This window comes from Lonchura striata, chromosome 15 (genome assembly GCF_046129695.1).
Source record: "Lonchura striata isolate bLonStr1 chromosome 15, bLonStr1.mat, whole genome shotgun sequence".
NCBI lineage: Eukaryota > Metazoa > Chordata > Aves > Passeriformes > Estrildidae > Lonchura > Lonchura striata.
In genome coordinates this window covers 2781906-2804337 of record NC_134617.1, presented here as the reverse complement: position 1 = coordinate 2804337, position 22432 = coordinate 2781906, and the positions used below count along the sequence as shown (strand labels likewise).

The 22432-nt window shown below is 45.4% G+C and overlaps 1 protein-coding gene across 1 annotated transcript in view; it reads right to left on the bottom strand.

Moving 5' to 3' along the window:
• The window catches only part of NSG2 (neuronal vesicle trafficking associated 2), a 31851-nt gene extending 9419 nt beyond the window's left edge, over positions 1–22432 (bottom strand). The window contains exons 1-3 of the mRNA XM_021532136.3: positions 22290–22432; positions 21124–21274; positions 9032–9151 (exon numbers count right to left, since the gene is read on the bottom strand). Coding sequence (XP_021387811.1) covers positions 9032–9151; positions 21124–21252 — 249 coding nt within the window. The 5' untranslated portion in view covers positions 21253–21274; positions 22290–22432. The remainder of the gene's footprint in view (positions 1–9031; positions 9152–21123; positions 21275–22289) is intronic.

Sequence of the window (22432 nt, the reverse complement as noted above, 5' to 3'; positions counted from 1 at the left end):
CCCATCTCTGCAAATCCCAGCCCACCGTGACAACACCAGAGAACCTCTCCAAGTCTGAAAATCTTAAAAAGAAACATCACTTTTCCAGGATAGCCAGCAGCAATTCCTCTGCTCTGCGCCTCCTAAAGCTGTGAGAGCAGCACGAGTGTGGAAGGAGCACACCGTGTTTCTAAGCAATTTGTCAAATAATTAAATTATGCACACAATAACTAGCTGGCTCAATTATATTAGCCAGTCTCCATCATGTAATATAATTTCTAGTGGCTGTTTAGGCACTAATAGCCTCAGATCTTTTTAACAGTGTCTGGTGCCAGCTGCGGGCTGCGTGACATCTCCCTCTGCCAAGTCAAACCCCTTGGATGGAAAATTCATGGCTCTGTTTCCAAGCCCCCGTTCCTTATGGAAGTTCTGAATGCCATTTTAAATAAAGCTACTTCACCAATGAATATCAGTGAATTTCCATTTAGGTAAATAAAAAGCTCTGTTGGGTTTGCTTTCTCTTTTCTGCTATTTAATTCCATAAAAAATTCCTCCATCAGCAGGCAGGTATAGTGAGACTGGGTGATATTGTTTCTAGGAGCACTAAATAAATACAAGGCCATTTTGGCAGGCCAGACAGGTTTTTAAAAGTGTTTTCCCCCTCCTCCTATAATAATATTTTATTTCTTTTTCAATTGTCAGAGGCCTTTCCACTGGAACTAGGTGATCTTTCAGGTCCTCCCAGCCCAGGCCATTCAATGATTCTGTCTCTGTTTCATCTAAAAGAAATGGAGTAGAGCCCCAAAATTAAACAAGTGGGGTGACTCAAGAACTGCTCAGAAAGGAGCTTTTCTTCCCAAAGCCACATCCTGAGAACACTTGGCAGCCCATTTCAGGAGCTGAGCACTGCTGGAAGAGGCTTCTTTCCAGATCCCTAATTTGAGGTGTTTTTTCAATTAGTGGGACTGCAGCAGACAGGAACATCCTCTCCAAGCCTTCCTGATGTGCAGCCCTTCCCTGCTGCCCTGGCACAGCCTTGGCTGTGACATTTCCTCTGGTCACTCCACGTGGGACATGGCAATGGATGCCTCAGTTCATCACAGGCCCTTTTTAAATGCATTAACAGGAACACAAGATAAATCAAGTCATCAATAAACTGTCTCCTTGCCTGCCCTTTGCCTGCTAAGACTCAACCTCTGCACAGTCTCATGAATGCAAAATCGTCCCCTCTCACTCCTCCCTGATGTTGGATTTGGTGCAGGAAAAGCTTTGGGAGCCCTGAGCAAGAATGGATTCAGGGATTAGCTCATGGCAACACAGCTGGAACTGCAGGTTGTGTTCCCTGCTCTGCTCCTGCCTTTTCCTGACACCTGGCATCCCTCCAAACCCAGCTCCAGAGCCCACTCCCCACTCAGACAACCCCAGTGAGAGCCACCCAAAGCTGCAAACATCTCAGTTCCCCAAATCTTGGCTTTTTCTGAGGCAAAACCACCCAAAGACCACCACATTGACACAGCCAAGGATCAGGCTGGCTCTAGGGAAAAGCTGAGGTGCATTTGCTTTGTGAAATTATCTTCTTCCAAAGGTCAGGCTTGTGTGAATTAAAGCACCTCTGTTCAGTGCACTCTTGTGCCTGAAGAAAATATCACTTGGAAGTCTGTTCCTTCATGAAGGGCAACAAATACACCTGTATTTCAACATTTATGTCTCCCATCATGAGTAGGAAATAATATTTCTGCATTTATGGTTCAGTACACCCATTTCTCTTTAAAAACTTGTTATGTGGGTGCTTTATAGGAGAACAAAGTGAGGACTTGGTGAGCAAAGTGTCCCTTGGGTAACTTAAGAATTAAAAGCCTTTCCATTTTGAATTAGAAAGATGAGGCTTTATTGCTGCAAATGACTTACAAGAGCTACTCTTTTAAAAGCAAACAACAGAAATGAGTAATCGAGGTGATTATGCTGCCTCCAAAGGCACCAGGCCAGTTCCATTAGCTGTGGATCCGACCCAACAGGCTTTAATACATCTGCAAGTACCAACAAGAGGCAGCTCAGCTCTGCTTAGCATTCAATCACAGCCTGTGCTGCTTTACAGAGAGTGAAACATTGCATGGAGAAATTTGTGTCACTGAAGCTTTGCACTTCTATTATTTTTTTTTTAGCATTCAGTGGTCTGGCTACAGGACTCCAAATGCACTTCCCAACAGGCAATAAACTTTGCTTTGGTTTCACTGAGCTGAAAATTCTTTCCTGCCCCTCCATCCTGTTCTGTCTCTTTTGCTACAGTGGCCACACCAGCATTAAACATCTTTAATTTCACCTCAAATGCTGACAGGAAGATTGGCCAACATGCAGATTTCCTGTGGGGTGCCAGAGGTAAGTGCAGAGTGGTGTTAGAGACAGAGACGCAGTGTCAGAAATCCTCCAGGCCCAATGAGAACTGCAGTTACATCCTGGAATTAACAGGGGTATCTCCATGTGGTCACTTATGGAAATGTTTTCAAGCATTTTGCTCCAAAGCCAAGGGTTAGTTAAGGTTTCTGCTCTGTAAATCTTTTTCCTTCAATATATTCTGGTTTGAAGAATGAACTTTCAGCAGGTGTACCCCACAAAAATTTAGGCATGTGAATATTCTCTGTGACTTCCACTTTTGGAGATTTTCTGCAGAATGATTCACTTTCTTCTTCTCTCCAAAAATCAATTAAATGGAAAAAAAACCCAAACCAAGACTGAACAAATCTCTTCAGCTGATTATTCTGTTAGTGCTTACAGATAGCAAAAATAAATAGAGTCGAGGCTTTTCCTGACTTTTTGAAAGAGTATCTATGTGTGTAAAGCTAACATAAAACAAGAATGCATTGTAAGGAAATACGAAAAATGTAATCCATTTCCTATTAAAAAAAACATATTTGGGTTTTTTTTCCTTAGCTTTGTTAAGTGATTCCTAAGTCAGTAGAGAGCATTCCAGTTAAATCAAAATAGATTTTTCTTGTGTATTTTAGACATAGACATGACATTTTTGGGTCCTTGCCTGTACAAAACAATTAAAGAATTAGCTGGGAGTTGTTACAAAACCCCCAGACTCCTACCCAGACAGGGGAAAACCTGCAGGGTTTATAGCAATACCTGGGGCTGTGATCAGACAGATCTGTTCCCTGGCAGCTGAGCCACAAATCCCCACTCAGCTCATCCCCACAGCTCCTATTGTCACTGATGATCACAAACGGCTCCATCAATCTGCCTCATGCAGCCTGGGAGAGCCACTGGGACAGATGTGAGCTGTCCTCTTCTCAGAAATCCTCACAAGAAGGATTTCAGAGCTCAGGCAGAAAGATGAGGAGCACCATTTCTCACCTGCTTGCGTGCACAGCACGAGTGAGAGCCTGAAGCCACACAGGTGTGAGGGTGCCTCAATGCCAGGCAGGGCTGGGCAGTGGATTTTTGGGAAAAGAGAATCTGTGACCTTCTGAACTCACTGAAAATATTCAGCCTCCAAAGAGACAGCTTTGACTCCACACTCAGATCATCCACCACAGTCTGGAGAACACTTAGGTGCAGTGAGAGCTGCCTGACATTCCCGCAGGAACTTGCCCACTGCATCCACAGGGAGAGGAGATCATCTGGAAACTTCTGGGAACTCCCAAAGGGAGGGAATATTCCTCCAAATCAACCCCTTCCTACTGACACTCTCTCTGAGAGCAAGGTTCCAGAGAAAACCCCAGCTCCAGCCCTGCTGCTGGTGGCAGTGCCTGCTCCCTGGGCCTGCCACATCTCTGCTTTCCCTCTGCTTTGTCCCTTGTTTTCCCTGGGCCTGCCACATCTCTGCTTTCCCTCTGCTTTGTCCCTTGTTTTCCCTGGGCCTGCCACATCTCTGCTTTCCCTCTGCTTTGTCCCTTGTTTTCCCTGGGCCTGCCACATCTCTGCTTTCCCTCTGCTTTGTCCCTTGTTTTCCCTGGGCCTGCCACATCTCTGCTTTCCCTCTGCTTTGTCCCTTGTTCTCCTGGATCCTGAACAGGGCTGCCTGCTCCCTGGGCCTGCCACATCTCTGCTTTCCCTCTGCTTTGTCCCTTGTTTTCCCCTGGGCCTGCCACATCTCTGCTTTCCCTCTGCTTTGTCCCTTGTTTTCCCTGGGCCTGCCACATCTCTGCTTTCCCTCTGCTTTGTCCCTTGTTTTCCCTGGGCCTGCCACATCTCTGCTTTCCCTCTGCTTTGTCCCTTGTTCTCCTGGATCCTGAACAGGGCTGCCTGCTCCCTGGGCCTGCCACATCTCTGCTTTCCCTCTGCTTTGTCCCTTGTTTTCCCCTGGGCCTGCCACATCTCTGCTTTCCCTCTGTTCTGTCCCTTGTTCTCCTGGATCCTGAGCCCCAGCAGCAATTCCCAGCAGAAGGAGAAATCCCTGTGTACAGCCCCGAGCACCACTCCCATTAGTCAGGGTAACGGGATCCTCCAGCGGCCACTCCGCATCTCAGATAAGCGATGGGATGTGGCAGTTGCCATGGTAACGCTGGCACTGATAGCATTAAAAAGCAGAGGGAGTCCTTTCACCAGGAGTTACTCCTGCCCCGTGGGAACTCAACAATTAAAGGAGACTTTAAAATGTATTTACCACTGAATGGGTACAATGAAAAGCCCCGGCCGTTTTTCTGGGGGTTCCTTGCAGGTTAGAGGAAGAACTAGCAGCAGAAAACAGCATACAAGTGAAAGCAGAACATCCCAGGAGGAGTTTGCAGGATCTATGCCATGGATGGGAAGTTTGGGAAGGGGGAGCAGGAATGGCACATCTGGGCCTTTGTGTGTGCAGAAAAGTCAGAATTCCCTGGGGATTTGATGGCTCACCTTCCAGTGGGGGAACCAGGGGAGCATCTTCCATTTAGCAAAGCTGTTACCAACAGGAAATTATTTCCCTGCCCAGAAAAATCTTTGTTAATTAGGAGCCAAGAATTTCAGGTATTGGCTTGGGTTTGCTCATGAACAATTCTTGCATCACTCTCTGTTTTGTAGGGTGCAGTTGGAGACAAAGAGATTTTGCTCTAAATCTTTCACATTAAGTCAGAAGAAAAAAATTGTTCCAGTACGAGCATTTCAACAACAGAAGCTCTTGAATGGGTTCCACTACATTTTAAGGACCTGATGAAAAGTGTGGGCAAGAATTACATCCACAGGTTCCTGGATCTGCATGTGTCAGAGCAGTTTCAGGGTGATCTAATGATAAGAAATAATTCCACTGCACACTCAACAGGGACAGATGACACAACCAGTGACTTTGAAAATGCATCTTGCCGAATTGCTGTAAGAAGAATGAAGTTCCAAGTCTTCATCAATACTTGCAAATAATTTCTCCAGGTAGATAAGCTGCTTGCAAAAAACATCTTAAATATCTCAACTTCTCCCCCGTACACCCACTCCCAACTTGTTCTGTTAAAGACTAGTACTGAGCTTAATTATTCCAACTCTGAAAACATAAACTTTTTAAAGAAACTGATCCATGAAAAGGAAAGAACTGTGGAAGAATTGAGAAATCAGCTAACTATGGGAGGTAACTATCACCCAGATAATAAATCATTACCTTCCTGAAAATATTTAATAGTTCTGTGATAGTGGTGAGAAAGGGCTCAGACTGGTGTGATGAAGAGACCAGTTTGTGTAAAACCAGTAAGGGGCCAGCAGCTCCAGGTGTCCACCCAATGCTCTGTAGGCCTACACAGAAAGGCCACTCCAGCACCTCTTCTGGTGCCATCCAAATAAATCAAGGCTGCTGGATGATTTCTGGGCTATCTGGACTGGTTGGAAGAGAAAAGGAGTCAGTGAAAACCCTGTTCTCCAGAAGTAACAAGACTTCATTTGGCGGGGAATCTGTTTAAAAAGCAAAAGGGATTCAATCTCTTTTTAGTACTGACAGAAATAAGGGCAGAATGATTACTCACATATGAGAGACTGTTCTTAAAAGATGTACAGTGGGGTATCACTGGTGAGAAGGAGCAGGAAGCTCAGATGCAGAGGGTTAGAGCTGTCACCCCACAGAGGAATCAGAGACACATTTACAAACCCTCTCTAAGGCACCTCAGTGTTGTCACAGGATGGCAAAGCCCAGGAACAGGAACTCCCTTCAAAGCTCACTCCAAAGGTAGAAGCAGTCTGGAGAAGGCAAGGTCTATAAATCACTGCCTGTCAGCTTAGAAAAATGTTCTCTTTGCTTCTCTGTGGAGGAGTAAAATGAGAAAAGAAATTTCTTTTCTGTATGGATGGCTCAACCATAAGGTTATTTTAACATCATTTTCTCGTAACCCATCTACACTCAACTATTTAAACAGTTTTATAAAGGAGGTATGAGCTGACTCATGCAGCTGAAGAATCAGCCTAATTGGTCAAACTTCCAGGACACTGTGTGCTGAGCTGGAGAGAATCATAATCTCATCTATTAGGGGATGTGACAAGAGGCAGGAGCTATCTCAGATTCCTGGAAGAGCTGGTGTGAAATAAGAACCGTTGCCTAGGGACAGTCTCTTCTTTATGTTAATTAAAGAGCTCAGATCTGGGCTATTCTGCATGGATGAAAAATATGCAAGCATAAGCTTAAATTCTGGCTTGGGCTTGTTCATGTGAGAAAGTTGTCTAATAATTCATTAGTTTCTTCAATAAAAGATACCCAAAAGGCAAGGAAAAGGGCATCTGTGGACTTGGCTGGCAAGTTCACGTGGTCTCAAAACTTTTGTTCCAGATGTCTTGGTCTTCTGTAGCACAAAATCACAGAACTGCAGCCTCCTTTCCCAGGCAGCCAGCCCCAGGATAGCAGGGAATGCCTCAGGCTGGGCCAGGGCAGGCTCAGGGTGGGCACAGCAGGAATTTCCCCATGGAAAGGGAGCTCAGGCACTGGAACTGCCCAGGGAGGTTTGGATCCCATCCCTGGAGTGTCCCAGGAAGGGCTGGAGGTGGCACTGGGTGCTCTGGGCTGGGACAGGGTGGGGATGGGGCACAGCTGGGACTCGATGGTCTGGGAGGGCATTTCCCCCTCAAAAGCACAAAAGAGAATATGATGATCACAGTTATATCATCTTTTTTAAAGCTTTTAAAAATGTAGCCAAACTGAGATCATAAAAGTTAAGTATTTACTGTGATTTCCTCTTACAAAAATCAAATGTAAGATGATTTCATCAGTACCAGATAATAGGGGAGCTTATAACCAGAGGGCAGGGTTTTTAATAACTTCAATGAAAATATACACTGGGACAAAAATGTGGTGCAATAAAAAGTACAAAAGGTAATAAATATTAGCTATTATCTCAGCTAATTTTGTCAGGAAATAATAATACAAATTTAATGGGATACATGGAAGCCTTATGAAAAGCAGGCAGGGAGAGGCTTAGAGTCTTATCCAGTATTAGAGCAGAAGCTGCCTGATGAATAAGATGACATTGAAGAGCAGAGAATGAAAATAATATGGATTTTAGGGAAAAGAAATAGCTCAAAAATGAAATTGTGATGCTGCCAGGCTCTATAGGAAGAGGCCCAGCTCCCATCTCTGCCAGGGCTCCCAGCTATAGCTGTGAAATGGGAAAACTGCACCAAAAACAGGATGGGAAGAGGAAAAAATGCATGAAAGGAAAGGTTTGAATGCAACAGCAAGTTGGGAATTTGAAAAACAAGGTATTCAGTAGAAGGAGTAGATGAAATAGGATATATCTATCAGCTATACATTAACTTGGTGTGTAAGGAGGAGATGTTCTTGAGTGCTTTTATAAAATAACAAAGCCAGATTTTTCCTGGTTTTACCCTGCCTTTCACGCTTCGGGGCTGCAGGATGGAGTGTTAAATACCCAGTGAGGCAGCAGCATTTACAACACCAACAAGGCCATTTACTGGGGTTAAAGGCAACACATCAGTCCGGGAGTCTCTCACTTTATTGTTGGTTCTCAGGCACATCGTGTCCGGTTCTAATTTGTGTGGGACACTGGAAATGGCTGCTGAGGCTTCTAAGACTGGGATTTAACCATGGTTAATTCACTTTACTCTGGTACAGTAGAGAATTACCACTGCTGGTAAATAGTTACTATATACAAGAAGCTCAGGGAAGAATTCAGTGAGTACCAACAACAGGTAAGAAATTTCAGATCAAACTGTGATGTCCATTGGAAAAATAAACCAGCCAAGAACCATAAACATTTATTCCCACAACTCTTAAGAATAAATGATGCTTTGGAAGGAGCAGAAATGTCACCAGGCACTGCCCATTTTCTCTGTTTTTTACTCAAACTCATTGATATTTCTTCTGACTTTGAAAATGAGCAATCACATCTCCTATTTCTATCACTGCCATGCTCTGTGGTTTAGAAAAAGCACCAGGTCTTCCCAGTGCAAAGGGAGGAAAACTGGCAGCTACACGTTTGGAGTCTAATTTTAGGAGGAACTGAGCCATTCTAATGTGCTGCAGTCAACAGGAACAGACAGCACTCAATAATTCATGAGTTTCTTTCCATGTTTGAGTAGAGCCTGTTGAAAATTTCCCAAGGAAACATTTTCCATCAGAAAATTCCAATTCCTGTGGAGCAATACTGCCTACAGGGCAGGATATGCTTGGATACTTCTCTAATATTTTTTTCCTATGCATTTTGAAGTAGTTTTAAATCTGTAGTAATATAATAATTATACCAAAGTATTTTAAATATGAAAAGTGTTGACTGGCTATGAGACAAAAGGAATTTTAAAATGCTAAACAAAATGTTTCAACCAATCTTCACTTGGATTTTAAAAACTTCTTTTAACACCAGTGTTTAAGAAGAAAAAGGATTCAAACTTGGTTTATATTCAATTTGGGCTGGAATATATTTACATTACTTTCTTGGTAAAGAAAAGCATTTTCTACTTGAGATGTAGCTATGAAGGTATTTTCATGCCTGTCCTAAAAAAACTCTTCACACTCATGCAGATAAGCCTCTCTTTGACCCTGGTGATGAGTGAAGTGTTAAATTTGTTATGTCTTTCCTGTCACTTTGATTCAGTTATTTTAAAATGAGTGGAATTTGCATCAGAAGGCAGCAGAAGAACCATTTCTTACCTTTAGTCTTTCTGTTACCCCATCAGTGAAACTGACTGTGAATTCAGCAATTTTGGGCACTCTGAGTTTTCCTTTGTTCTTCTGGTCAGGCTGATATTCTGTTCTTGTTTTCACAATTACCTGGAAAATAACAACACTTTTGAGGCTTCTGCTCACAGCAGAGATTTTTGAAGCTTTGTTATCAAAGCATTTCTATATAAACCATACCCTGGACCTACACAAGCACCATAAATGAGCACAAGCCATCACCCCCTCAGGAATAAGAGGCAGATAAACTGGCAGATACACAGAACTAGGACAGTGAGCTTATTACACTGAGCCTTAAAATAGCTGGCAGCAAAATGTTTGACACACACTTTTGTTTAGGAGTATTTAAGTTTTATATCAAGCTCAACAGGCAGAAGAACAGCCCGTGCTAAAGAGCCTCACTAATTAAAAGCTCTGTCCAAACAAGTTCTTCGGAAACCAATTTAAATTTAGGCTATTTGGAGCTTCATTCATTCAGGCTCCAGATGATCAATATTTATCTTGTATTATCACCTTGGCTTTTCCCCTAAAATCTGTGTCTGATTAATCCAGGTCCTACTAATCTTATAAAATGAGGTGGTTTACACCAGTGCAGAAGACCCACGTTCTGGTTCTCCATTCTGAGCTGCAGCCTGGTGGAAATTAAAATCTCCAGGAGTGGAGCCTGCTCCAGATGAGAGTGACAAGAGTGATCCCCAAGCTCTTAGTTAGAAACAAAACCTGGTGGAGGATTGGAACAGATTAAGTGAAGCACAAGGTTGAGTTCCAGCTAATCAAGGACTTATTTCCAAATGGAGACAGCAAAGTCTGCTTTGGACCAAAGAGAACCCCAGGTATTTAATCCTCCTGCATTTAATGTATGTGGAAATCAGAGGCACCGAGGAGTCATAAGCCAATTTTCTGGATTCAAATGCAAATCATTAAAGACTGATGAATATTTACATCCTCCAGCAAATCCCTCTCAATAGTTTTTATTACAGGAGCAATTGCAATATTAATACTTGGTGAGAAGAAGGGACAAAAAGCCACACAAATACATTTCTATGAGCAGCTGGGAGCTCAGGATTTGTGATGACACAATGTTAGAGTTCTAGATATTAAAAATTTTAAATTTTCTGTACTGACAGACTCTGACTCCCAAGAGAACATTAAATTTAATCTGAGGCTGTAAAAAAAACTTCCAAAATTGATTGACAACACTAAGGTTACAAGTGTGTAGTTAATTAGAAGTGTGTAATATCACAAGATGAAAAACTTAGAATTTGAAGTTTTAGAATATAATAATATATATGAAACAAGATAAAAATTTTAGGTTGGAGGCAAGTTGTTCTTTACCTTCTTCTTCCTTCTTCATAAGTTTAAGTAATATTTTATAATTAGACAGAAAAGTCCGCACTGCAGACTTCAAGTAATTAGTTGCTGAGTTAAAAGAAAAAATAATTTAAGTGTCATTTCTTAATGAGATAGTTTAGCCTTAAAAAACCTTATAACAAAAAAATTGTTAACTATTTTATACCTTATTAATGAAAAACTACAACAACGCACCACAGAAGAGGGGAAATGATAAATGGGGACAAGCTTGGGCAGGTTTGGGGTGAATCTTGACCCTGCTCTGAACCCCATTTGTTGAATCAAGCCCCATTTTGCCCACCCTGCCCAGCACATTGTGGGCAAAATAAAGCAAAGCTCCCTCTGCAGCCAAGACAAAGTGGCCCAGGTCAGCTCTGAGCTCCAAACAAGCAATGACCTCTTTTTCTCCCTCCAGAGGAGGCAAATGCACCCAGTGCAGCTGGCCAGCCTTCAGATTTCTCCCTGGCCTTTTGCACACCCAGTACAGTAAATTATAGAGCATCAGCCAGCAGCACCTGCCAGCCAGTGTTTAGAAATTGCTCTCTTTCTGTTTTCAGACAATATCCAATTCTCCCAAATTCATGCTTCCTGCTTGGTGTAAATCTTAGCCGCAGACAATTTTAAAAATTTATATGAGAGCTTTTCCACAAACCGTAAGACTGGGTCTTAATGAAAGACCATGAAAGCAGAATATAAGAAAAAGAATCAAATTTAAATCTTTCCTTGTTTCTAGCTATAATTTAATTTTTTTCATCATCAACACCATTTTGTTATGGCTGTTTTTTAACTGTTCCATTGCACCAATAAGCAGGAAAGTTTGAATCATGCTGTCTGCAGGGATACAGAGTCCGAAAATGAACCCACACAGCTCTTCATTCACCAGGCATCAGATTCAGGTCCAGCAGCAATTCTATCACATCTGGGAATAAATAAGCAAGCTCGGGCCCCAGCCAGATCAGAAGGTACTTGAAACACAATTTGCTGACTGTGCCAGTAGTGAAATGAGTGTGCACAGAGCCAGAGTCACCCTGGGCAGTGTTTTGCAGAGGTATCAAAAAGCTTTGGTAGAAGAGGGAAGAAGCACCTTTGCTAAAGGGCTTTTAGCAGGCAAAAGTTAAAAACCTGCTCTCCAGAAGTGTCTTTGTCAAACATCTGCTGAAATTACTCAGCAGCAGAAAGGGCAGGCAGTGAAGTCTCCTTTTTAGAGGAGAGCACAGAAATCAAATGACAAAGGTCAAACTGAAAACTGAAAACCTGCAGGGGGGGGACCATTCAATATCGTGGCAGCAACGATAAAAATGCAATTTTGCTGAGGGCATGGGGTGTACATTGAGAAGAACAGAGCTCCTTCTTGCTCAGTCCCCCACAGGCGAAATAAATCAGTCTGAGCACGGATCCTACTCTTGCAGAGTTAAAAGTACAAATTTAGAAAAGGAATAATCAATCTTCTGAAGAAATCTTTCTGCATTTTCAGCCTTTTTTTTTTTTTTTTTTTTTTTTTTTCTGTTTTCATTTTCCAGACTTCTGATTTGAGATGAGTGGGAAAGATTTGCCTTCCCCCATTCCCTGCCATCACTCCTTTTTCACCTTCTTTTTCCATTTTGTCAGCGAGAAAAAAGAATTCCTGGCAGTGAAGTCTTCCAGAAATTCTACCCAAATTGCTGCTGAACGTCGAGTAATAAAAGCCTCCTGACTGTGCAGTCGGGGCAATGATCAGAGCTCGTTTATCAGCGGCTGCCCCAGCAGCTGCAGCCAGCCCGGATCCCACTATTCCCATGCAAACAAGGAACATCCATCTCACACCACGACAGCTTTCCTGGGAGAGCTGCTGCTGCTCATTACAGCACCAGAATCATCCCCAGCCCCTCTCCTTGGCTGTTCTGCAGCGGTGCTGGCTTGGGAATTGCTCTGGATTGAAATCAGGGAAAGGAAGGGCAAAACTGGGGTCCTGGAGAGCTGCAATTCCAAGGAAACCGAAGGGAAGGAAATGCCATCTCCTTTCCTCCTCTGGGATGTTGGCACGTTGGAAAAGAGCTGCTCTAAGGGGGACTTTTCAGATGGATTTAGCTCAGGGAGTCTCCCTGCAGATTATCTTGCTCCTGTGATCTGTTCTTAAAGTTTTGACACCATTTCACAGAGATACAGCAACTTCAAGTCGCAGGAACTGAGCTGTTCTTGCATATGTAGTAAAGGGGACACCAATAAATTACCTGGGACTTTCTTCATTTTACATCCAAAATAAAGCTGTTCGTTGAAAGTTGCTTCCTAGATGGACTTTGCAGAGTGAGGATATGAGAAGAGGGAAAAAGGTTATGGACCAGCAAAAAGTCATATCTAATTATGGAAACCCTCACTGCAGTCCTTGCAGCTTCCTCCTTAACCAGGTTTGTTTAGAATTTGAGCTAATTAACCACCAATTCAGCAAAGCACTTAAGCATGCAAGTAGTCCTATTAACATCAGCAGGATGAGCCGGATATTTCAAGTTAAGTGTGCATTTAAGGGCTTTGGCCTATTGGAGCTGGCTTCAGGCTCCTTCCCACAGCCACTTCCAACACGGGTGCTTGGGGATCCTGGGGAATTCTTCATCAATTGCTCAGGGGCTCTGCTCGCATCATGACCCCAGCATCCCATATTACTTGTGGAGGAGTAGGGAAAAAAGACAAAAAAAGAATCTCAGTAATGTGCTGAGTCCCTCTTGGTGGCTGAGTCAGGAGTTCACATCAGGGTTGGTTCACTGCTTTCAATACACTGTTTTCTCAGACCTTCATTAATGAGAGAGAATGGCAGCTCCAGCAGATTCTCCACATAAATGTCACGTTTTTGGGATTAGGGGCTAGCAAAGGATGATGGGGTGGGAAGGCAGTCAGACAACCTATGGAAGATTGCAGCACTCTGCAGAATTGTCCCCTTCAGCCATCCCAGGTCAGCAGACTCAGCAACATTCCGTGTCTGGAAAGGTTTTGACATTCTGTTCTCTTCCTTGGATCTTCTGGTTCCTCATTCCAGTCCCTCAAACATTTCTGAAGAGCTCAGAGCAGCCTGCAGGGAATGGTCTGGAAATTGTGAAACCCCACCATAACAGGACCACAAGCCACATCCATCACCCTGCTCCACACAAGATGTTTCTAATGATGCTGTTTGCTAATACATTTATTGAGTCCCAAACCTAAATGCTATTATTATTCCAGGCTTCATGCCAGTGCCATGACTGGGATCAATAGGAAATCTTTCCTCAGCTTTAATGGATGCAGGACCATGCACCCTCTCTGTAGTGATGCTTTGGAAAATTATAGGTATGCTGAGGTGAGAAACAACAGATGAGAGTCTGCCTACACCAGCAGGAAATCCATCATCAACAACCTTGAGAAGGTAAACAGTGGGAGAGTGCTGGGAAATCCAGGGATTTGGGCTGCTGAAAGGGAAAAGAAAGCAAGCTTCTAACCAAGTAGGCTATATTAAAAGCATTTGCTGTGAGGAGGAAGGAGCAGAGTAGATGTGAAATGTGACAAATTGAAAAATATCCCATTAAGCATGGAACCTTGAAAAGGATTTTCCAGCAATGGGATGAAGTAAGTGTTTCAGAAAATGAACTGATATGAATTCTGAGCCTTGTCTCCAACTGGCTAAATGTAACATCATTCATTGCCACTTTATATTTGCATTTGAGCTCTATGGTTTTCCCTGAAGAAATGAGTAATAATATTTAACATAACTGGCATTGTGAAAACTTTAAATTATTCATTTGGAAAAGGACATGCAGCCCTGCTGTAATTCCCACTCCACTGCCACGGTGCATGTAATATATTGTGGTTCAGGTGCTGCAAAGCACAACCCATAAAAATTTAAAATACTACTTCCTGGGATTATTAATAATGAAGAGTCTCTCAGTCGGAGTAGCCGTCAGATTGACAGAAGTGATAAACAAGATGTGTTGCTGCTACCAAGGAGAACGGTTCCCTCCAAGTTCAAAGCTGGACTTTGTAGTCCCACAAAATGGTTGTAACACCCCCACCCGTTTCCAGGAGGATTAGTCAGGGTCACTTTTAAATGAAAATGAGACTCAGCTTCCTTCTTTTCCACACCTTTCTCCATTCCTTGCAGAAACAGAAGGGAAAATACCAGCTTTTCACTGGCACCAATGTCGTGGTTTCCTTTGCCTTTGTTACCCAACAAAGCATCAGCACTGAGCAGGACCTCAGGGTGCAGCAGGGGCCAGGTGACAGCAAAAGGTGCCCCCAGCCTAAAGCTGGCACTAAACCTGCTGGGACTGGGGCAGGTTCTCCCCTCATGTGCTCCAAGCCAAGCAATGGCCAGAATCCACCACCTGCTCACACAATTCTGCAGCTTAATCCTCACCCAGAGCCAGCTCCAAAGAGCAGATGAGATGTGCACATTGCCAACAGCAGCTGAAGTTAAAATGCTCAGCACTAAAAGAATAGAGGAAAAGAAATGAGAAAATCGTGTTTCAGGGCTTAAAACAATCTCTGGCCTTGCAGGCTTAGGATGAAACATTGATAGGCATGAGCAGCTCCATGCAGCACCTCCTGTACCTCCTCCTGACTGTTGCCCTGGCTACTGCCAGAAACTGGGAAAAGTGCACAAATTGCAGATTACCTGGCAATCCCCATGCTGCAAATTCCCAGATTTTTAGAGAATTAGGTCTTTAAAACTTCCCCAAATGGTCATGGCTATGTCCCATCCTACAGGAATGGCAGCTGTGCTTCCAAATCTACAGGATGGACACATCTCAGCAGGCTGATATTAAAATTGGCATGTAGAATATAGGTAATGGCATCCTAGTCATTATTTGAATATATAAAGTGCCTGAAAGATCAAGAAGTAAACAAAGTAGAAATGTGAAAATGTTAAGAAAAACATGCCTTGGATCAAATCCATAGTCCCTGGAGAAAGCCAGGGTCAGTATTCTGCTATTTTTTTTACCCTATATCAGCTCATCTAATGGGTGTTGTGCTGGAAATGAGTTTTACAGGGGGTGGTAGGAAAAAAGTGGTCTCCTGACTCAGTGCCAGGAGCATATTCCAGGCATAAGGAACATCACAAAAGGACAAAGACAGCAAATGTAATCAGTCCTGGCATCATCAGTGAAAGGCAGCACAGAATGCAAAAGATGCACTGGGAGCTGAAAGCAGCTGAGAAGGGCAAGGCACAGCCCCAAGAACAAAAGTGGCTTGGAATTTATTCAGCCACATCTCCCTACAAATATCTGGGTGCCCATAACCACCAGAAACCCACAGGAGATGGGGTGAGAAAAATTGATTTCAGTAGGTTCATCCAGGAGAGGGTTTAGCAAAGCAGACAAAAGAATCAATCACAAATTGGCTGGGCTGAATTAGCAGAGCTCCACTGATTTCCCTTCAGCTGCCCTGATTTACAGCAGCCAAGATTCTTGCCCAGTTCTCCTTTCCAGATCAGTAAGGAACTGGTATGTGGGGTTCACTTGCCAGTCTTGCTGAAATCACTTCCACCTCAGCAGTGGGCTTTCATGGTAGAAGAAAGAGCAGGTTCAGCCCAGGCTCCATAGCCCAACAGCCATTCCCTGAGTCCATTCCTGCTGTTTCTGCAGGATGCAGCTCCAGGAATTGCAGTGCAGACATAGCTGGGCTTAACAGAGGTAATGGAGCTCACAAACCCAGGTAGCTTTAAAGCCCTTTATTCAGGCACTGATGGCAGAGCAGTTAAGGAGGGAGATTTCTGCCCAGGCTACACAAATCCTCGGATGTTCAGAGTGAAGCTCAGCTGCAGCAGCACATTCCCTGGATGATGGGAGACTGCTGGAAGCTGCTCCAGGTCCCTGTGAGCACCCTGTGAACAGCCCTGCTGGAAGGGTTGGTGTGTGAGAGGAAGGCCAGCACAGAGTGACATCCAAACAGGAGCAGAAACCGCCAAGGACACAAGCAGGGCTGTCCAAAACGTGCAAACAACATCAAGGAAGTTCCCCAAACGCTGCTCTGCCCCTCTGCCCCAGTGGGATGCTGCAAGGATTTATTACAGCCTAACGAGCAGGGGTGGTGCTCAGTTCTAATACACATCCAGAGGACAAAGGAATTAGCACAGTGTAGGAGGGGGAGGAGAAGAAGGCTCAGACGTTGCTATTTGTGGGGATGAGGCAGAGCATTCCAAGTGGAGAAAGGACAGGGAAAGGCAAGACAGCCTGTTTCTTCTTATTTGTTATTCCCTTCCTTTGTTTTATTCATGTTTTATCCATGTTTTATCCATGTTTATCCTCCTCCTCCCTCTTCCTTCCTCCCCCTGCCTCATCACTATCGCTGCTCCATCCCTGCTTTTGCCATTTGCTCCATCCCACCAGCAGAGGAGCAGGAGGAGCTGCCTGTCCCCGGCTCATCCAGAGCTCCTGCAGCTTCCCAGGAATGCTCAGCCGGGAATGCCGAGCTGTCTCCAGCCCCAGCAGGAGCAGCAGCTCCCCAAAAGCAGCCCCACTCGTGCCTCCAGGCTGCACCGAGGGCAGGCTGACACCGCCAGCCAGACGGAGCTCCAAGCAGTCCCCGAGGTACAAGAGCACTCATCCAGCTACACTGAATTATCCCTGCTCAGCTGGCCAGGACCAAACGTTATTTTCTGTTAAACCAACAGGGACAGGCTGTGAACACCAGGGACGCCCCCGATCTCCAGGAACTCTGTGTAAATGCATGGCCTCAACCACTCAGAGAGGGATGTGGCCAGGGGCAGGAATTTGCCACTAGAGAAATTAATTCTGGAGCCTCCTGATGCATTCAAAATAAAGAACAATGGACCACATGATAAGCTTTCTGCAGCCTTCACCACAAAAGAGGTGCCGGATGTTTTTTACAGCCTGACAAGAGCTTTCATGCACTTTTGTGTTATGTAAAATTAGGATTTTACTGCCAGAACAGAGGTATTTCCTGCTGGATTATACTGAACTGAGCCAAGAGACCAAGAGGTCCCCAGTTGTTGGTTTTACTTCATATTTCAGTGAACAGAATGGTCCTGAAAAGCTGCACATCTTTCAGCATTATCATTGCAGGGACACAATCACAGCTGAAGCTGTTTGTCTATGCCTTGGAAAACAAGGCAACAGCTCCTCTTTTTCCCTTTAGTCCTAAAAGATAAAAGATTTCTGGGTTTTTTTGTTGGGTTTTTTTTTTTTTTCCCTTTTTGAATCAGAAGAAATGAAATTCAAAGACATAAAAAGCCAGGCCAAGGGCTTGTCATTGTTGATGGGGCTATTATTGCTGTTACATAGATGGATTTCACAAAAAAGGCCATACAAAAATGATTTAGGAGCACCTGACTGCCTTCTGCTCCAGCAAGGGAACAGGGGACAAGGGAAATGCTTCAAGATTGTCCATAAATAAAAACGCACAGCAGGCTTAGCACCCAAAGGGGACAATTCCCCGCAGCCACACAAGTGCTGACAGAAGGATGAGAATGCTGATGATGCAGGAGGAGCAGCAGGAGGAGCAGCATGAGGAGGGGACATCCTCCTTTGGTGGGAGAAGGAAGAAGACATTCCAGTGGCCTGCAGTTTTAAAAAAGAAAGGTTGCCAAATTGAAGTCTCCTGAAATCCTGCCTGCATTTTTCTAACAGCAGCAAGGTGGAAGTCAGAGGGAGCTGCTAAGCTCTCAGTGCTTTGGAGAACAAGCCTGTTAGGAAAGCACCCCCAAAAGGACAGACAGGAAATTTAAGCACACCTTTTAAGAGTTTTCCTTTCTTACCCCCATATGATTTCTTCAAGGAACTATCTGAAAAGAGGTGGGCTTCAGTAAAATCCTCATTGTTATATTCTATTTCCGTATCTTTCTCTGACAGAAGAACCAGACACAAAAAACACTTGGCAAGAGATGATGGAAGCTCTGGTGAAAAACCTACATAGGTCAATGCTGAGAGTCATTTTGAGTGACTCTCAAAGTGTTTCAGCTACAAAAATATCCTTAAAATAAAGAAAAATTCAAGAATTCAAGGTCCTTGAACCACAATTTTCAGTCTGTAGGTTCCACAGGCTTTGTGGGGTGCTTTTAGGGATTCAACAAGCAACAGGTTTGATGTTCTTCAACTTGCACGCAGGTATCTAAGACTCAACTGAAACAAAAAGCCTATAAAGGAACAGAACTTGCAAATACACAGCAGGTGAAGGCATTACTATAGGGACAGCAGCTGGGCTGCCCAGCACAAGCCTTGTACACTCTTGAGTCACTATCCAAAGCTGTTATTACTCTTCCTCTAGACAGAGCCCTGAGCTGCACCCAAACCTCCCTGCCCTGGTTTTGAGGCACCGTGGATTGCCCTGACCCCAGGGTTAGATGCAGGTCAAAAGCACAGTTTCCTGAATTAAGATCCTTTCTGACAGCGAAGAGAAGCCCAGAAAGGGGAGCACTTAGCAGGGCTGGATTTTCTTTAGGTTTCACTTACGGGGGCTGCCAGGACAACGCACGCTGTGCGTGCAGCGCCGAGGATGCGATGCAGGAGCTGGCCGGCAGCATCGCCTCCCTGTGGATCCCTGGATCGCAGGAAAGCCCCGCGGCTGGAGAGTCCCGCGGAGCTGTCCCGCACCGCCAGCACCGCGGCTCCTCGGGCTCTGCTCGCTCCTGCAGCATCCCATGCACCGGGCACAGGAAGCACCTTGCCTTATGATCTCATTCTCCCGGGATAAAATCAACTGCTCGTGGAGAAAAGTCAATTTTAGGTGTTTTCTTAACCCAGTCTCCTGAGAGCAAGTCTAAACAAGAATATACCCTGAAAGACTTGAAATCCGTGTCCACTCCTCCTCAGGGGGACAGCTTGCCTGAATTCAGCAGCAGCTCTGCTTTCTCAAGAGCAAAGCTGCAATTTGCCCCTCTCACTTAACCTCTGCCCAAGCTTTTCACTTGAGGCTCAGCTCCTGATCAGCAGCTCTTTAAACAGCCCCTCTGCCTCGGGGTGAACTCACCCCACCAGAACCCCTTCTACAGAGAGCAAAGGAAACAGGTCGTGAATTATTTTGCTTTTATCATAAATAACCTCTCCTCCTGGTGAAGGGATTTCCAGCCCGTTAACTCCGGGCCTGCTGCACGGAGGAGATGAACCACAGCCTGCAGAAATCAATAGCTCTGACTCTAATGAGTTCTGAATCACGCTCAGCACGCCCGGAGACACATCCCACACTTCCAGCAAAGAAAAATATGGATGTTGGTAGATGCACTGGCAGTAATATATGCTAATGAAGGAAATGTAACCTAACAACACGTGAATTATTGATGTGGGCATGTTTAAACAGAAAAATCAGCAAGGAATCACATCACACCAATCCATGCCAGTGTTTGCTCACCAACAGGCAACGGGAACTGTGGTGCTTCCTCATTACCACTTGATCAGCTTGGAAAGATCTTTGTTGGGTAATCCATGTCTCACCTGCTCCACAAGTCATTTAAATTCCACATTGCCATGTGACACTGGATGATCTCAACGAGCCCTTTGTATTGGCATCAAAGGAGCGACTTTTACACACCTACGGTTCCCCCGAGCTTTTCAGACATTTATGACAAATATTATTGCCTTGCCCGAATGATTTTGCTTCATCTTATTTATCAGAGTCACAGGTAAGGGCTGGCTTAGCCTGTTTCACAACATTTCATAGAATTCCAACCCTCCTGAATTCAGCCAAGTTGCTCCTGATTGCCATGAGGCACGTGGAGAACGGGACCAGTTCCTTTGTCTGGCACAGCTCTGGTTCCCATGATGTCAAGGCAGTTGACTCAGCTCTATCCTAAAATAAACATGATTTGTCTACCTAGACAGGTTGATCACATCCATCACCATGTTCTCCTAATGTATTTAGGGAAAATTCATTTTGTACCACGGTAAAAGCAGGATATATGTTCAATAACCATCAGTGTTAATTTTGCTATTATTCCATTATCCCGTGAGATCTAATAATTCTGTCTGTACTTTGGGGTGGGCTGGCTCCACCTCTGTGGTATCTGGGAACTACATTGCAGACAGGCTTTGTTTTGGTGAGGGCTGTTGGGGAATACGGATTTTTACAGTCTCATCATGTCCTCACCATGTTATACTGATATGCATCATCCCCACAGGGATGTAGACAAAAGATTTCCTAGCTGACGCCGCAGCCAAAAAGTCCCAACACAGCCCGCAGCCAATCGCACATTCCTGGGAGTTTAGTGCTGCATTCAGGTGTGAGAGACTTGAGAGGGCAGGGGAGAACAATGTCCCCTGCCCGGGGCCAAACGAGTCCCTGGGCTGTGCCCCAGGAACTCAGCCACTGTCCCCAGAGAAATCAGCATCCTCAGCGCCCAAATCAGCTTTGCAAAGCCACAGAGAAGGAAACAACGGAGCTTGACTGAGATAATTAAAACAGCTGCTTATTTCGGCAGAGTTATCACATTACCTCCTCTCAAAGCAGGCCATTAATCTTACTGATAATAACATATTGCACACTGCTCCTCAGTTTCCCCAGCGCTTGCAAGAGAAACACACCAAGCTTTTTTTGTAGTTGCATTTAGGAATATTTGGTGCTCTTTTTTTGAGGAGGGAGGGCACTGGGGGACTGCTGCGTGCTTATTTGATGTGTTTAAACAGATAAACGCACAGTGAAATATAACCCCTTTTTATTTATTGAATAAAGGTTCCACAATTCCCATCACCAGAGCCCAGTGACAACCAAGGGGCACGTCCGTGTGCGCAACCATGCAGAAGCACATTCTGATTTTGTTTTACCTTCTCCGGAGCCGGGAACTGCAGGTGATTTACTTCCAAAGGCGTGATCAAAGGAACTGTCTGAAAACCATCTTCGTTGGATGGTTGTTTGTTGTTCTTGTCGTTCAAATTACTCCCCAGCTTCACCATCCTTGCACCCGGCTTTCCAGACCTGAAACCGGGGGAGATGAGCAATGTCAGGCAGGGGGAAGGGGACAATTCCTGCCTTGCCCTGCTCGGTTTGGGTTCAGGTGTCGGTGCCTGGGTTTCAGGGAATGTCACTTCAGTACACCAAAGCATTTGCCTTACCCAGACACCCCCAAAACACCCTCTAAACCCAAAAAGAGCCTTTATACCCCACAAACAGCCTCTAAACCCCACCAGCACCCTCCAAACCCCACAAATAGCCTTTGTACCCCACAAACACCCTCTAAACCCCACAAAAAGCATTTAAACCCCACAAACAGTCTCCAAACTCCACGAACAGCTTCTAAACCCTTTGCTGTCAGCCGAAACACGGCAGATCCCAAAGCGCCGGGAGAGCCACCGGCGCTGGTGGGAATGCCACCAACACGGCTGGGAATGTCACCAGCACCACCGGGAGTGCCACAGCACCACCGGGAGTGTCACAGCACCACCGGGAATGCCACCGGGAGTGTCACCAGTGCTGGCAGGAGAGCCACCAGCACCATGGGGAATGTCACCAGCACCATGGGGAATGCCACCAGCGCCATCGGGGATGCCACCAGCACCATGGGGAATGTCACCAGCACCATGGGGAATGTCACCAGCACCATGGAGGATGCCACCAGCACCATGGGGAATGTCACCAGCACCATGGGGGATGCCACCAGCACCATGGGGAATGTCACCAGCACCATGGGGAATGTCACCAGCACCATGGAGGATGCCAGCAGCACCATCGGGAATGTCACCAGCACCATCGGGAATGTCACCAGCACCACTTGGAATGTCACCAGCACCGCCACCACCGCGGACACGCAGTGGGACACGGGGACACGGCGCGTCGCCCACTGATCCCAGGAGGGTTTTTGATACCCTTCTCCCATTTTTGCAGCCCCCTTGAGGGTTCAGAACCCCGTCCCCCCTTCCCATCTCCCCGGCAGCGCCAGCGCCGGCGGTCAGGGCACGGCGGGAGGTTCCGCGGGCACGGCCGCGTTACTTACTGCCAAGCAGGCGGCGAGAGGCGTCGGCGGGGCCGGTGTGGAGCCCGCGGTGTCCGCGGGGGCACGGTGCTGAAGGGACAGCGCTGCGCTCGCTGCGGCTCCGCCGGCGACTGAGGCGGGCGGGGCGGCGGCTCCTTCCCCCC